The following is a 16,292-nucleotide window of genomic DNA, read 5'->3' as shown; positions in this document are numbered from 1 at the left end:
CCCCTAAGGCCTGCTCCTCACTCTGGAGTGTCTTGTTAAAGACTGAGGTCACTGTTACTTTAACCTCCATGTGTGCAGCCTCATCTGTGTTAGGAACACAATAGTATTTAGTTGTGGAGTGACTATTTGTCGTAACTCTCGCTGTTCCTGACGCATGCGCAGAAGCGAGAGTTAGGACAAATAGTCACCGACTCCACCTGCACCGCCCCCCCGCAGCGTAGTTTCCACTAACACCACGTTGCCTCCGCTGTGTAGACATCCGCAGTGCCAATCCTCCGATCCATCAGGCCTGCCCAAAGCTCTGAGCAGCCCCGAGCCTCCGAATGCATCTCCCACTGTGTCGAGAGTGGCGGCAGGGAGAGAAGCGGCGGGCGGCCGAGGGGTGGGTGGGGAGGGAGAGAGAGAGAGCCTGCGGGGGGGGGGGGGGGAGATAGCTTGGGGGGGATGGGGGAGAGAGAGTCTGGGGGAGAGCGGGGAGAGAGAAAGAGCCTGGGGGGGGAGGGGAAGAGTGGTGGGGATGGGGGAAGAGAGAGTCTGGAGGGGGGGCGGAGAAAGAGAGAGCCTTGGGATGGGGGGGGAGAGAGAGCTAGGGGAGGGGGTGAGAGAGAGACATAGGTGGGGGGTTAGGAGGAGAGAGAGGGAACTCGGGGATGACGGGATGACGTTTTTCCTACCCCATGGTGCGTGCTAGCTCGGTGTGTGTATTACACGGGACATCGTTGGGGTGGATGAAATCCAGAAGTTGACACTGTCACTATTCATTTCATACCCAATAAACCTGTTAACAATCTGCACACAATGCCCCATCTATGGTGGGGGGGGCGGTAAGGGACTTTGGCTGAGGAGAGATGCACTTGCGCTGGGGTAAGGGACTGCGGTTGGAACTCGTGGCTTTTGGGGAGATCGATTCTCTGTGGCTTCTGAAGTCAAAATGGGTCGAGTTACAAATTGGTAAGTCAGTCAGAACTTGGGCTGGACGGTTCCAGTTACACATTGCAGAGGAACTTCAGGGTGTGGCTTATCCTCCAAGGGGACGAACCAGCAATAGGTCTGGAGAGCCAATCAGAGAAACGGCTGCCATTCAGCAAATACAAATAGACGCATCCATTTAGTTGTGAGCCTGGTGCATGAACTGGTAATGTGTAGTGTGATTGTTAAACCTTTGTTAATAAACCAACTAGTTCTTAATAGCAATGTGTTGCTATGAATTCTTAAGCAAAGAAACCATGAAGCAAATACCTTGTTAGAATAATGGAGGTAGTGTTCAGGCTTCATACTGTTGGCAGCACATGCTCGAATATTCACTTTTGTTGTACTTGACTCTTTAACTGGAGAGTGCAAAGTTGTAACGTTGCTCTGAACGTGTTACTGGGCGAGTAATCCAGAGGCCTAACGAATGATCCAGAAGGCTTCAAGCGTGATCTCTCTGAGTGAGTTGATCTCAGGATGGCAATAGCGGGTTCTACAAGTGGTCCCAGTGAGAGCGAAAAAAATCACCAAACGTTTTCTCTCCTGATTGCTGTGTAGTGACTATGCTGAGAAGTGAACTGTGTGGATATTGGATGAGGACAAGATTTGGTTTCAATGTTATGCCCTCAACAGTCAAATGGTTTGCCTGAACTCATTCTAGACTCACACACGAAGAATGTCCAATTGGATAAGATACTAGAGAGCTCACATTGATTCGGTATCTTTAGGCAAGGAGAGGAGAAATTTGAGAATGAAAGAAATCAAGTGCTTTGCTGGAATCTGACCTCATTTATTTCTGAGAGGAACCCATATATTGACAGAAATAAAAACAGAAAATGTTGGAAATACTCAGCGGGTCAGGCAGCATCTGTGGGGAGAGAAACAGAGTTAACGTTTCAGGTTGGTGACTCTTCGTCAGAACTGGAAAAAGTTAGAGATGTAACAGGATTTTAAGCAAGTGCAGGGGCTGAGTTCCAGTTCTGCTGAAGGGTCATCGACCTGAAACGTTAACTCTGTTTTTCTCCCCACAGATGCTGCCTGACCCGCTAAGTGTTTCCAGCATTTTTGTTTTTATTTCAGATTTCCAGCCTCCGCAGTATTTTGCTTTCATAGACTGATGGAACTTGGTTCAGTGTAGCATCATTCCAGGTTTGTTCATCTTTACGTTCCTCCAGATGCTCCTTCGCTAATCTCAGTTTGAGTTTTCTCACCACTCCTGAGCCCTTGTTGTACAATGTACCATTTTCAAGGTGCGATGTGTCCATGTTTCTTATAACCAACCTGTTGGTGCAGGGAGCAAAATGGCTCAGCCTGCATTCTCCCTCCCTTCCTCCATTTGGTACCTCCTCATATTGCCTGGTTGAGATTGGGGAATGTGCCATGTGGAGAGGTGTGAGAATGAACACGAATCTGTCCCCGGAATAGGGCAATGCTTCAGCACACTTAGACGATGGGAACAAAGAAATGGCAGACCAATTGAACAAGTACTTTGGTTCGGTATTCACTAAGGAGGACACAAACAACCTTCTGGATATAAAAGGGGTCAGAGGGTCTAGTAAGAAGGAGGAACTGAGGGAAATGCTTATTATCGGGAAATTGTGTTGGGGAAATTGATGGGATTGAAGGCCGATAAATCCCCAGGGCCTGATGGTCTGCATCCCAGAGTACTTAAGGCGGTGGCCTTGGAAATAGCGGATGCATTGACAGTCATTTTCCAACATTCCATAGACTCTGGATCAGTTTCTATGGAGTGGAGGGTAGCCAATGTAACCCCACTTTTTAAAAAAGGAGGGAGAGTGAAAACAGGGAATTATAGACCGGTCAGCCTGACATCAGTCGTGGGGAAATTGATGGAATCAATTATTAAGGATGTCATAGCAGGGCATTTGGAAAGAGGTGACATGATAGGTCCAAGTCAGCATGGATTTGTGAAAGGGAAATCATGCTTGACAAATCTTCTGGAATTTTTTGAGGATGTTTCCAGTAGAGTGGACAAGGGAGAACCAGTTGATGTGGTGTATTTGGACTTTCAGAAGGCTTTCGACAAAGTCCCACACAAGAGATTAGTGTGCAAAGTTAAAGCACATGGGATTGGGGGTAGTGTGCTGATGTGGATTGAAAACTGGTTGGCAGACAGGAAACAAAGAGTAGGAGTAAATGGGAAATTTCAGAATGGCAGGCAGTGACTGGTGGGGTATCACAAGATTCTGTGCTGGGGCCCCAGCTGTTTACATTGTACATTAATGATTTAGACGAGGGGATTAAATGTAGTATCTCCAAATTTGCGGATGACACTAAGTTGGGTGGCAGTGTGAGCTGCGAGGAGGATGCTATGAGGCTGCAGAATGACTTGGATAGGTTAGGTGAGTGGGCAAATGCATGGCAGATGAAGTATAATGTGGATAAATGTGAGATTATCCATTTTGGTGGTAAAAACAGAGAGACAGACTATTATCTGAATGGTGACAGATTAGGAAAAAGGGAGGTGCAATGAGACTTGGGTGTCATGATACATCAGTCATTGAAGGTTGGCATGCAGGTACAGCAGGCGGTTAAGAAAGCAAATGGCATGTTGGCCTTCATAGCGAGGGGATTTGAGTACAGGGGCAGGGAGGTGTTGCTACAGTTGTACAGGGCCTTGCTGAGGCCACACCTGGAGTATTGTGTACAGTTTTGGTCGTCTAACTTGAGGAAGGACGTTCTTGCTATTGAGGGAGTGCAGCGAAGATTCACCAGACTGATTCCTGGGATGGCGGGACTGACATATCAAGAAAGACTGGATCAACTGGGCTTGTATTCACTGGAGTTCAGAAGAATGAGAGGGGATCTCATTGAAACGTTTAAAATTCTGACGGGTTTAGACAGATTAGATGCAGGAAGAATGTTCCCAATGTTGGGGAAGTCCAGAACCAGGGGTCACAGTCTAAGGATAAGGGGTAAGATATTTAGGACCGAGATGAGGAGAAACTTCTTTACCCAGAGAGTGGTGAACCTGTGGAATTCTCTACCACAGGAAGTTGTTGAGGCCAATTCACTAAATATATTCAAAAAGGAGTTAGATGTAGTCCTTACTACTAGGGTGATCAAGGGGTATGGCGAGATTAAAGTTGCATGTTCAGCCATGAACTCATTGAATGGCGGTGCTGGCTCGAAGGGCCGAATGGCCTACTCCTGCACCTATTTTCTATGTTTCTATGTTCAGACCCACCAGCATTTAATATTTTTTTCAGCCTATTAATTTGTATGCCACCAGTTCCGCTAAGTGCCCCTAGAGTATTCATAAAACTGCTCCAGGCAAGACGCACCAGTACAGTGCTGAGGGAGTGCCGCACTGTCAGAGGTACCGTCTTTCAGATGAGACGTTTCAGGTCCCATCTGCCCTCTCAGGGGCATGTAAAAGATCCCACGGCACTATTTCGAAAAAGAGCACGGGAGTTGTCCCCGGTGTCCTGGGGCCAATACTTATCCCTCAATCAACATAATAAAAACAAATTATTTGGTCATTATCACCTTGCTGTTTGTGGGAGCTTGCTGTGCGCAAATTAGCTGCCGCGTTCCCCACATTACAACAGTGACTACACTCCAAAAGTACTTCATTGTCTGTAAAGCGCTTTGAGACGCCCGGTGATCGTGAAAGGCGCTATATAAATGCAAATCTTTCTTTCTCACCCTAATTTTTTTTAAGACGACGACCCTTCTTGGGGTAGCGATTTGCTGCATTGAATTCAAATATCCCCATACTTTTCCAAACTTATTCTCAACTTTCTGTCCCCCTGCTAGTCCTAGGCCTCTGCTGATGCAGTTTTGGCAGCTAGTGCCCGAGCTGTGCGGCAGGCTGGGGGATTTTCCCTTCTCTCCCCGTCCATCAGCTCCGAGCCTCTGTGGCGGCACGTTTCCAACATAGCCCTCACCGACTGACTGCATGAGCTGCGGTGCACAGATTTGCAAGTTGCCTGTTGCATCTGCAGTTTATATAAATCCTGAATCAAACAGAATATTTCTTGGCCCACCAGTTGCGTGTGTATCAGGTTTAATTTGTATTAGAATTGCTTTGTAGAACGGTGGAAAGGTGCCAAGTGCCTGTGGTCTCGCAGTTCATTTATTATCGTGCAGAAACATTACACCGACAAGACTTCCTTATGTTATTTGAAGTTAAAAAATTGGCCATTTTAGATTTTTTTTTGGCAGGCCTACTTTCAGGCCTCTACCAAGGCTGCTGTTCAGCCAGACTCTCGGAGATGTACCAGAATGATTCAGGGTACGTGCAAAACGCCCGTCCGTCCACTGTGACGTTGTGTTGAGGCATAGATCACCACATCAAATTCTTCACAGAATGTTCACCAAAAAAGACCTGTAGGCATACTGAAACAAAACATTAATGGATAGAGTGACAACATTGTTTATTTTTTGGGTTAAATTGTTCAACCAGCATAGAAAACTACCGCCAGTTAAATCCATAGTGGAATTAGCGAACTGGCATATTCCACTTAACTGCTAAGTTGATTCCATTTTTTTTTCCCCCATAGAAACTATTTGAACATTAGATGTCCTGCATTTTTCCTTCTCATTAATTTTCCCTGTGCCAACATGGCTCTCTCCATCCAATCCTTGCCAGCTGGGAATGTGGGTGAATGGACATCCAGTAGCATGTTTCTTTCAGACCCAATGTTGCGCTGCCACTTTAATAATAATAATAACTTTTATTTATGTTACGTATGCAATAAAGATACAAACTGAGTACTGTTTAACTGAACAAGGTACAACCTTGTTCCTGCATTATTATGGCCCAAAATGCCTGACTCACAAAATGGCTGGCCTTTTATACCAGAGCAGCACCATGTGCGTGCTGCTCAGTGGCCTCCAACAATGACACCATCTAGTGGCTACAAACAGCATGTACATACACGACAATTTATATAGTGCCTTTAACATAGTAAAATGTCCCAAGGCGCTTCATAACAATTTTACAACACGTTAGATATTGACCATTGATGGAAAGAGAGAAAAAGCAGGAGAAAGAAGTTCTTGCTATTGAAAGAGTGCAGCGAAGGTTCACCAGACTGATTCCCGGGATGACAGGACTGACATATGAGGAGAGACTGGATCGACTGGGCCTGTATTCACTGGAGTTTAGAAGGATGAGAGGGGATCTCATAGAAACATATAACATTTTGACGGGACTGGACAGGTTAGATGCAAGAAGAATGTTCCCGATGTTGGGGAAGTCTAGAACCAGGGAACGTAATCTAAGGATAAGGGGTAAGCCATTTAGGACTGAGATGAGGAGAAACTTCTTCACTCAAAGAGTTGTTAACCTGTGGAATTCCCTGCCACAGAGAGTTGTTGATGTCAGTTCATTGGATATATTTAAGAGGGAGTTAGATATGGCCTTTACGGTTAAAGAGATCAAAGGGTATGGAGAGAAAGCAGGAAAGGGGTACTGAGGTGAATGATCAGCCATGATCTTATTGAATGGTGGTACAGGCTCGAAGGGCTGAATGGCCTCCTCCTGCACCTAGTTTCTATGTTTCTAAAAAGAGGCTAAAGGCTCAGGTCTGAAGCGGCAGCCAAAATGTGCACACAGATAGACACAGGCGAAAAAACTTTTAAAAAGAAATTCAAATTACATTGTAAATGATATAATAAAGAGTATACAATAGTAAAATCAGTATAATAAAGATTATATTAAACAAAATTAAATAATATGTACCTTCATTATAAATGAAATTAAAATGAGAAAATTAGCAAATGAAGCAAATTAGATCGGTTGTTAGCTTTCTTTAAGATTCATTCCCTGGCAAGTGATTCAATTAATATGGAAGAACCAATCACCGTCCTCCATCCTTGTGATGTCATAATGTAATTACTTTTTATTTCTCGTTTTGTCCCCTTGACAGGACCTGTAAATAGCTCCAGGCTCGAGCTGCCTCCATTGTCAGGGAAACGCTTATGTTTAAAACTCCCTCCATCTGCTCCAGGCTTGAGCTACCTCCATTGTCAGGGAGACGCTTATGTTTAAAAAAACTCCCTCCATCTGCTCCAGGCTCGAGCTGCCTCCGTTGACAGGGAGACACTTATGTTTAAAACTCCCTCCATCTGCTCCAGGCTCGAGCTGCCTCCGTTGACAGGGAGACACTTATGTTTAAAACTCCCTCCATCTGCTCCAGGCTCGAGCTGCCTCCATTGTCAGGGAGAGGCTTATGTTTAAAACTCCTTCCATCTGCTCCAGCGTCGAGCTGCCTCCGTTGTCAGGGAGAGGCTTATGTTTAAAACTTCCTCCAGCTGCTCAGGAGAAAAGGAAGAGTGAGAAATTAGTTTACATTGCCCGCAGCTTTTGTGCGGCGATAATTGTCACTGCTAGCTTTGTTTTCCCAACTTCTAATCTGTAGCAATGGATAGGAACAACTTACACTTGTATTGTTCCTTTAATGTAGTGAATTGTCCCAAGACACATCACAAAGGGACAGATTGGCGCGGGGGTGGGAGCGGATGGAGGTGGAATTAAGGGAGGCGACCAGTTGTGCTGAAAAATGGTCAGTTTTGAAGAGGTTTCTGAAGGTGGGAAGAGATGCGCAAGATATAAAGGTTTGTGCAAACAGAATGGTAATAAACACCATGCAAACATCACCGAAATTTAACCTATTTTTTTAAAGAAGAACCTTTTGTGGTAAAATACATTTCAGATTCTTTTCAAACCGTGAATTTTGTTTCCAAACAGGGAGATGTATGCTGCCGCCGACCAGTGTTGTCACCATGCAATGGTTTCTGACTCTCTTCACTTCCTGTCTTCCCAAAGAGACCATCCTCCGTGTTTGGGATGCAGTCTTCTTTGAAGGGTCAGAGGTGTTGCTTCGAGTGGCTCTGGCAATCTGGGCTCAACTTGGAGAGTGAGTATCTGAAATTGTTTGTTTTAACATGAAAACCCTGAATCACATCAAAATGAAAAGGTGAGAGGAGATTGAATATTCCACCTACCCCTTTATAACTGATTTCTCCTCCTTCAGTCAGCATGGTCTGAATTGCTGCTTTCTCTATACTTTCAGTCAGCACTGCTGTGTATCAGTGAGAGGAGCTGCAGGGTGGGAGTGGTCTGTTTTTTTTCTGGGATGTGGGCGTTGCTGGCAAGGCCAGCATTTATTGCCCATCCCTAATTGCCCTCGAGAAGGTGGTGGTGAGCCGCCTTCTTGAACCACTGCAGTCCATGTGGTGAAGGTGCTCCCACAGTGCTGTTGGGGAGGGAGTTCCAGGATCTTGACCTAGTGACGATGAAGGAACACCGATATATTTCCAAGTCAGGATGGTGTGTGACTTGGAGGGAAACTTGCAGGTGATGGTGCTCCCATGCGCCTGCTGCCTTTGTCCCTCTAAGTGGTAGAGGTCACGGGTTTGGGAGGTGCTGCCGAAGAAGCCTTGGCCATTCTGGCTGATTCCATCATCTGAGTTGATCTGCTAAGTCTAATGGCTCATCCAGGAATCAGTGCAAAGTGCCCACTGAGACATAGTATATACGCTGGATAATCGTCACTCTATTATCAGAACCCTTAGTGAAAGAGAGCTTCTGTTCGCCATAAATTCTTTTCCCACTTCCATTCTGCAGTGCTTTATGGGAATACCAGAATAAGGGGGCCGTTTGCTCCCCAAAGTAACATTGTTGTTAAGATACTGCTATTGCATCGAAATGGGAAAGGCTGGAACTTTGCATTGGAGTTTGCAGAATGTTAGTCTGGGATCCTGCAGTTAGGGTTGCTAGGTAACACAAAGCCCCAGGGCTGCCTCTGGTTACAAACCCCAAACGACACAGAATTATGCTTATAGCGAATTTCCACGGTGGGTTGTCCTGCATGTCTCCCGTAACTTTTACGGAAGAGCCATGGAAATCCTGGCCAAACGGCTGTCTTCCCAAGGTTTCCGCAGCTGTTCGGCCAATGTTACAGCAGACCATCGGGAGAATCGGCAAAGATTCTTCCCCATCCCCTTTTGTCAGACGCTTGATGAATAGACAAGAATCACTTCTCTAACCACCTTAATTTTATTGGCCTGTCACCTCCAATAATTTGATTAACTTTAACGTATCAGATTTCTGTGACTATCTGCAGGATGATTTAACATTAATTTATTTTTCAGTCTCCAAAAAGTCGTAGAATTTGATACGTTAAATATTAAATTGCTGTCTTAATATGATTACTTAATAAAGATGTCTTACTGCAATTATATAGGGCCCTGGTGAGACTGCACCTGGAGTACTGTATACAGTTTTGGTCTCCTTACCTAAGGAAGAATATACTTGCCATAGAGGGAGTGCAACGGAGGTTCATCAGACTGATTCCTGGGATGGAGGGATTGCCCTATGAAGAGAGATTGAGTAGACTAGGCCTATACTCTCTAGAGTTTAGAAGAATGAGGTGATCTCATTGAAACATAGAAACTTCTTACAGGGCTTGACAGGGTAGATGCAGGGAGGATGTTTCCTCTGGCTGAGGAGTCTAGAACCAGGGGTCACAGTCTCAGAATAAGGGGTCAGCCATTTAGGACTGAGATAAGGAGACATTTCTTCACTCAGAGGGTGGTGAATCTTTGGGATTCTCTACCCCAGAGGGTTGTGGATACTCAGTCATTGAGCATATTCAAGACAGAGATCGATAGATTTTTGAATATTGATGCCAGAAAGTGGAGTCAAGGTAGAAGATCAGCCATGATATTGAATGGCGGAACAGGCTCGAGGGACCAAATGGTCTACTCCTGCTTCTAATTCTTATGTTCCATCTTAATATGATGCTTCTAGTTATAAAACATTTTGTATTTTTTTAATGCTCAGTATTTAGAAGATTGAGGTAGGAGAAGGATTCCAGAATTAATCTCCTCTTGCTGGTTGAGATGGTTTCCTTGATACTGATGGATTTGGTATCAAATGGATATGCTGTTGCATATGATCTTCTTAAGGTGGATAGACAATTTTATCCTTAATTGCAAATAGCCGTGTTGTCGTTGCTCAATTTCATCGATACCTCGCGTGTGGATCGGCACTGTGCAGGGAGCAGTGAAGGGGGGGGTGGGGGGGATCGGCACTGTGCAGGGGGCAGTGGTGGGGGGGTTGGGGTGGTGAGGGGGGTAGTGGTGAAGGGGTTGGGTGGATCGGCCTGTGCAGGGGGTGGTGGGGGGGTTTGGGGTGGTGAGGGGCCTAGACACTTACTGAGGGCCAATGGATTACCTGGGGGGATAGGGAATGCTAAGAGCAAATCACCCTGGACACAATCACCTCCACTACCCACTGTGCAACTCAAGAGTTTCATTGGCAGAAGTTAGTCACCTGCCCTCTCAGTGAAGGTAACGCAAGGAAAAGGGAGAAATCTTTAAAAAATAATAATTAACAGGAAATGAAACAATATCTTGCATGCTCAGTCTTCGAACCAAGTGTTCAGTGAGGTTTCTCATGATGTGTTTATCTAAAATCCGATTAAATTTCCAAATTGAGAGATTTGGTACGCTGGACTATGTTGTATATTGCAACACAAACACGGCCTATTGCAAGATGCAAATAGGACATTATCTCTTCAAATTAGCAATTTACCTTCCAAAATGACTAACACAAGCAAAGGAGGACATCATGCCAAACGCTAAGAAAAGACTCCATTCCAGTTCCAGGCTAAATTCCTGCAACTGAATTCCGCTCTCATTAATTGAGGCAGTCAGTTATATATGAGATTACGTTATGGGAGTGGTAAATCATTGAGCTGTTAATAGAAAATTATACTGACACCGTTAAGCAGATTACAGTGCAAATTGGAAAATTGTAATACAGGTTGAACCTCCTTTATCCAGAACTCCCTTATCCAAAACCACCCCACGTCCAGAACTATTCCTGGCCACCGGGTGGCGCATGCGCAGAACTCCGACGTGAACAAATTGAAGTCCTTCCTCGCTGCCAACTCCCGCAATCGCTGGCCTGACCCCGCGATACACTGCACACACCCTCCCCCACGCCCCCCCCCCCCCCCAATCTCTCTGCCGCACTTCCAGCCCCAGGCCAGCCAGCCTTGATATCCCTTTGCTCAGTACCTGTACCATCCAATTTAACGTGACCAACCCTCATCCAGAAAAATCCCTTATCCAGAACAGGCTAGGTCCAGAGGATTCCGGATAAGGGAGGTTCAACCTGTAACCACTTGGGCAATGTATCTTAATTTTTAGGGCATCCACTTAGTGATGAAAACCCTGTGCACTGTATGTAATGATAACAAAAGAATCATTATGCATCTCACAAACAAGAAATTTGACCGTGTTAAAAAGATTTTTACAGAATTTATTGCAAGGTTTTGGATGGCAGATGAAGTGAAGATGGGCACACCAGCTATTTTGTTCTGTTCTCAAGTAGAGGCGGAGGAGGAGTTGGGTGCCAGGGTGAGCTTGCGTGCATTAACTGGTGCACCTAGGCAATGTTGTTCGCTAGTCGCACATATCAGGAACTAGCGGGCTCACTGTGCACAATTTTCTATAGAAAATTCTGGCAGCATCTCCTCCCATGTGCCCAATATACACAGCCAACAGGGAAAGCTCAAAAATTGGCCTTTCGGTTAATAATAAAAGAAAGAAAGAAAGACTTGCATTTATATTACGCGGTTCACGACCACCGGATGTCTCAAAGCACTTTACAGCCACTGAAGTACTTTTGGAGTGTGGTCACTGTTGTAATGTGGGAAACGCTGCTGATGGAGCGATAAACATTGGCCAGGATACCGGGGATTGCTCCCCTGGTCTTCTTCGAAATAGTGCCATGGGATCTTTTACGTCCACCTGAGAGGGCAGACGGTTTAACGCCTCATCCGAAAAACGGCACCTCCGACAATGCAGCTCTCCCTCAGCACTGCACTGAAGTATCAGCCTAGATTATTGTGCTCAAGTTCCTGGCGTGGGACTTGAACCCACAACCTTCTGACTCAGAGGAGAGTGCGCTACCCACTGAGCCACAGCTGACATTGTCAGCGAATCAGAAACTGTTTCCAGCATTCCATTGGGAACTGAGAGACAATTGATAAGTTCCCCTTCCCTTTAATTCCAGGCACAAAATGGCCAAGTTTACATAGTTTACACTGCTCAGTACCAGCGTGCTGCCTTAACTTCCATAATGGATAGAGAATTGAAAGCAGCACGCACAACTTCCTGATAAGTGCAGTTGATAGGCCAAGCACTTCATCAGTAGCGTGCAATATAAAGTCAGCCCTTAAATAGAATGATATTGATTATTGGCTGGAGTTCAGACGTGCACAACGCCAATTAGGCTGCTTACATAACCAGTGCAGACTGGTTCCTCTCTAGACGCTGTCAGAACTGCTCTGTATTGCAGCAAGATACTGACACGTGGCTTGTCTGTGTGACTGTCTGTATTACGGGGGTGAAATTTGACTTGGGCAGGTTATACGCCCCATCTGAAGTCAACACAGCTGAATATTGGATGGGACGTATAATGGACGGCAGATTCAAGATGTACAATATTCCATATAATTTTGTATCCCTGCCCAAGTCGAATTTCAGTTCCATGATGTCATTAGTTCCTATAACATACATTAAATATGTATTTTAAGATGTTGGTTTAGTTTAATTGCTTCTGTGAAGTAAGTCTCCACTTTTGATGATGTGCCCCTTAGAGGTTTGAATACCTCCTAAGAGAGACCAACGTTCGCATTGGAGGCAATGACACAATGCGTTTGCCAGAGGAGACAGTTAAACCTTCTTGGGACCGGGATTTCACTCCCTGCTTCTGACTAAAAATGACAGCACACAAACGGCTTGCAGTTGTAGAACTTGCCGCTGGATTATAACTTGTACAGACTTTGCCAGCTAATTCAGCGACCAGGCAGGGCAACTTGCAAGTGTGAAAATCTTGTGCGTGCCGGGTTGCTTTAAAGGTGTGTTCAGAGCAATTGCACCTCATGCATGCCTGTTTGTGCTGAATCTATCCCACAGTATTCATGGAGCAGCTTTGACACAATAGAAACTGATACAATTGGAAGCAGTTCAGTGATATAAAAAGACGAGTACAATTACTGCATGAACAATGATGTTGCCCAACAGTGATCAATTTTTTTCAGATCAGCAGCATGAGCTTTAAACAAGTTAGAGACGGGGACTATAAAAGGGTTACAAGTGATCACTGGCTTTTAAGTCTGCAGATAAAGGAACACTGAATTTGCTATCATTCTTGCTGCATGAATTCACGAGACAGAGCATGTGGAGAGAAAATTCCTTGCAGTGCCATAACAGCTCTGACGTATTCGTTTAAATCCACGAAGGAAGCTTAGAGGACCATAGGAACAAGAGTAAGCCATTTAGCCCCTCGAGCCTTTTCCACCATTCAATAAGATCATGGCTGATCTGCGATCAAACTCCATCGTTAATTTATCAGTGCTACAGTAACACGACAGATGATCTTCACCCCCGCTATGGTTTTGAGGAGGTCACCAAGTTAATAAAAAACAGCATTATCTTTGCTCAGTAAGTCTGGGTAGCTGGTTCCTGTTACATGTTCTGTTATTATGAGCTGGTGTCTGATAACAGCACTTTGTCTTGCCACAGGTGGATCAAAAAGTGTCAGAGTCCCGATGAAGTTTCCAAATGGCTGAGCCAGGAGATGATGGAGACTAAACTGATGGACTGCAGTGAGCTGATGCAGGTGAGAGTATAAAGCCAGAAAGTAATTCAATTTGAAGTGTGGAGTGGCAATCCCAGGACACTTGATCTAAAGATTCACTGCTACTATTTGTTCTGTGCCTGTGATACCGCAATACTAGTCGGGAAGTTCGCAGCCTTGCTTCAGTCGTAGCACTCTCATCTCTGAGTCAGGAGGCTGTGAATTCAAGCCCACTCCAGAGACTTGAGCATGTAATCTAGGCTGATACTTCATTGAGGGAGTGCTGCACTGTCGGAGGTGCCGTCTTTCAGATGAGACATTAAACTGAGGTCCCGTCTGCTCCCTCAAGTGGACATAAAAGATCCCGTGGCACTATTTCGAACAAGAGCAGGGGAGTTATCCCCGGTGTCCTGGCCAATATTTATCCCTCAATCAACATTACTAAAACACATTATCTGGTCATTATCACATTGCTGTTTGTGGGAGCTTGCTGTACGCAATTTGGCTGCTGCTCTTCTACATTACAACAGTGACTACACTTCAAAAGTACTGCATTGGCCGTAAAGCGCTTTGGGAGGTCGTGAAAGGCACTATATAAATGCAAGTCTTTCTTTTTTTATTTGACGGCCTTTCCAAAATTAAAAGCCCCAAAATGATTTTACATTTATTCATCTTAGATTTATCAAGTTGACTGACAAATGAATCGCTGGAAATCTTTGGTCACTCCAGAGGGTAGCTCAATGGATATTGATTTGAGACATTCTTTCTGAAGAGATGAGTAGGAATGTGCAGTGTTAATTGCTGGTTGTAAGGTTTCGTTCAGACCCGGCGAAAGAATTGACAGTAAGATTACCACATTGCAACAAGTAGGGACAATTTATTAAGTATATTACAGTATAAAAGCTTAACAAAATAGAGGCAGTAATTAACAGGCCCAGACAGGCTTTACTTCTCATTTTGGTCCTGGACAACGGAGTGCGGCGATTTGGCTTCGCTCATGACTACATCCTCTCTCGCTTATAGTTCTGTCTTCTCCGCTGTGACAGTCTGTGCTCGGCTTGTCCTGGTTATACAATCCCGAGTGCGTAATCTGCTCGGGCACGAGCCCTTCTGGCCAAGTGATTGGTTCTTCGCGTGCATGATCTGTCCATGATTGGTCCCTGTCGGCTGAGTCCCGGCCCCCACCTAGTGGCGCATGTAGAGTTTCCCCACATGATGTTGTTGCATACACAAGTTAATTACATTAATCACACACATGAGTTAATCACATTACACACACCAGTTAATCACATCAATTACACAAGCACATTTTGGCAGTTACAGACCAGATCAGACCGAGGCGAGCATTAGCAGTTTTAGGCCTGTACATAGTTTGAGGTTAAGGGTTCACTCAGAGCTTAAACTCCAGCATTAAAATCGCACACGTACATGAATTACCCACAGAAATTGAATACTGACATGGTTTTCTTACATGGTTTCTTTTTGGCTGTATAACTTTGTGGCAACTGGCAGCTTGGCTCAGTTGGTAGTAATCTTATTTTTGTCCGAAAGTCGTGGGTTTAAGTCTTACTTCAGAGACGGGATTTTCTGCTTCTGCACTCAGCAGCCCATAATTATCCACCCATTCATGTTAATGTGACTTGAGCACGTGAACTAGGCTGACATTTCAGTGCGATACCGAGGGAGTGCTGCATTGTTGGATGTGTTGTCCTTTGGGTGAGACAAGGCCTGTCTACATGTTCCAATGGATAGAAAAGATTCCTTGGGGCTATTTGCAGAACATCAGGGAGTTCTCTTGAAATCCTGGCCAGGATTTCTCCCTCAACCAACACTAAAAGCAGCTTAACTGATCATTCATCTCACTGGCTGTTTATGGGATCTTGTCATGTGTAAACTTGTTGTTTTTGCCTACACGACGATAGCGATTACACGGTAAAAGTAATTCTTCGGCTGTGACGTGCTTTGGGATGTTCTGAGGGTGGGGGAAGGTGCTATATAAAGTCAAGTTCTTTCTTAACTGTACGTAGGTATGAGGTGAGGACAGGATCAAGCTCAGCTCGAACATCCCCCCTCCCCACTTGCCCCTGACGCCCCCCATCATAGGTCAGATAGTCTGCCTGTACTCAGGGTCTAGGCTCACATAGGAAGAACAGCTATCTGGGCAAACGTATGGAGGGTTACTAGCACCTGTTCATTCACACCCCTGACAGATTGAGGAAAGACCATTAAGTCCACTGAACTGACTATATAACGTGCTTCTATAATGCAGGGACCAAATGCTATGTGAACATGTGCCTGCCTCGCTTTCTGCCCCACCCCACGACCTGGTTCCACAACAGCCTGAGAAGATTATTGATAGTTTTACTATGGGGAAGGGTGGCAGTAACCATTCCTTAGAAGTCATTGAATGCAGACATATCTCTCGTCAAGTAAGGAAGAGTCTTCAGGGTCTGCAAGCCCCATTATAACTGAGTTATACCTAATTATCAGCCACCACTGGTTGTCCTACCTTATTATACCTGACCCTTAGTGCTTCAATTATGTTGGAAGCAAAAGTTGCAACAGTAAAAGTCAAGTACAGACTTGCTGGCACATGCCCGCTCTTCGCTGTGCTGGCAGGACCAAACCAAACCCAAGGTGGTGATCGGGCATTGGATTTACATTCTAACAACTGGAGCCAATGAAACTCTCCAGAACA

General features: G+C 45.1%; 1 protein-coding gene across 1 annotated transcript in view; it reads left to right on the top strand.

Moving 5' to 3' along the window:
- Nucleotides 1–16,292, top strand: part of LOC139228026 (TBC1 domain family member 30-like) — a 103,574-nt gene that overhangs the window by 76,175 nt on the left and 11,107 nt on the right. Inside the window, exons 7-8 of the mRNA XM_070859174.1 lie at nt 7,688–7,856; nt 13,540–13,636. Of these exons, the coding sequence (XP_070715275.1) occupies nt 7,688–7,856; nt 13,540–13,636 (266 nt within the window). The remainder of the gene's footprint in view (nt 1–7,687; nt 7,857–13,539; nt 13,637–16,292) is intronic.

This window comes from Pristiophorus japonicus, chromosome 17 (assembly GCF_044704955.1).
Source record: "Pristiophorus japonicus isolate sPriJap1 chromosome 17, sPriJap1.hap1, whole genome shotgun sequence".
Lineage (NCBI taxonomy): Eukaryota > Metazoa > Chordata > Chondrichthyes > Pristiophoridae > Pristiophorus > Pristiophorus japonicus.
This window is presented reverse-complemented; position numbering and strand designations above follow the sequence as displayed.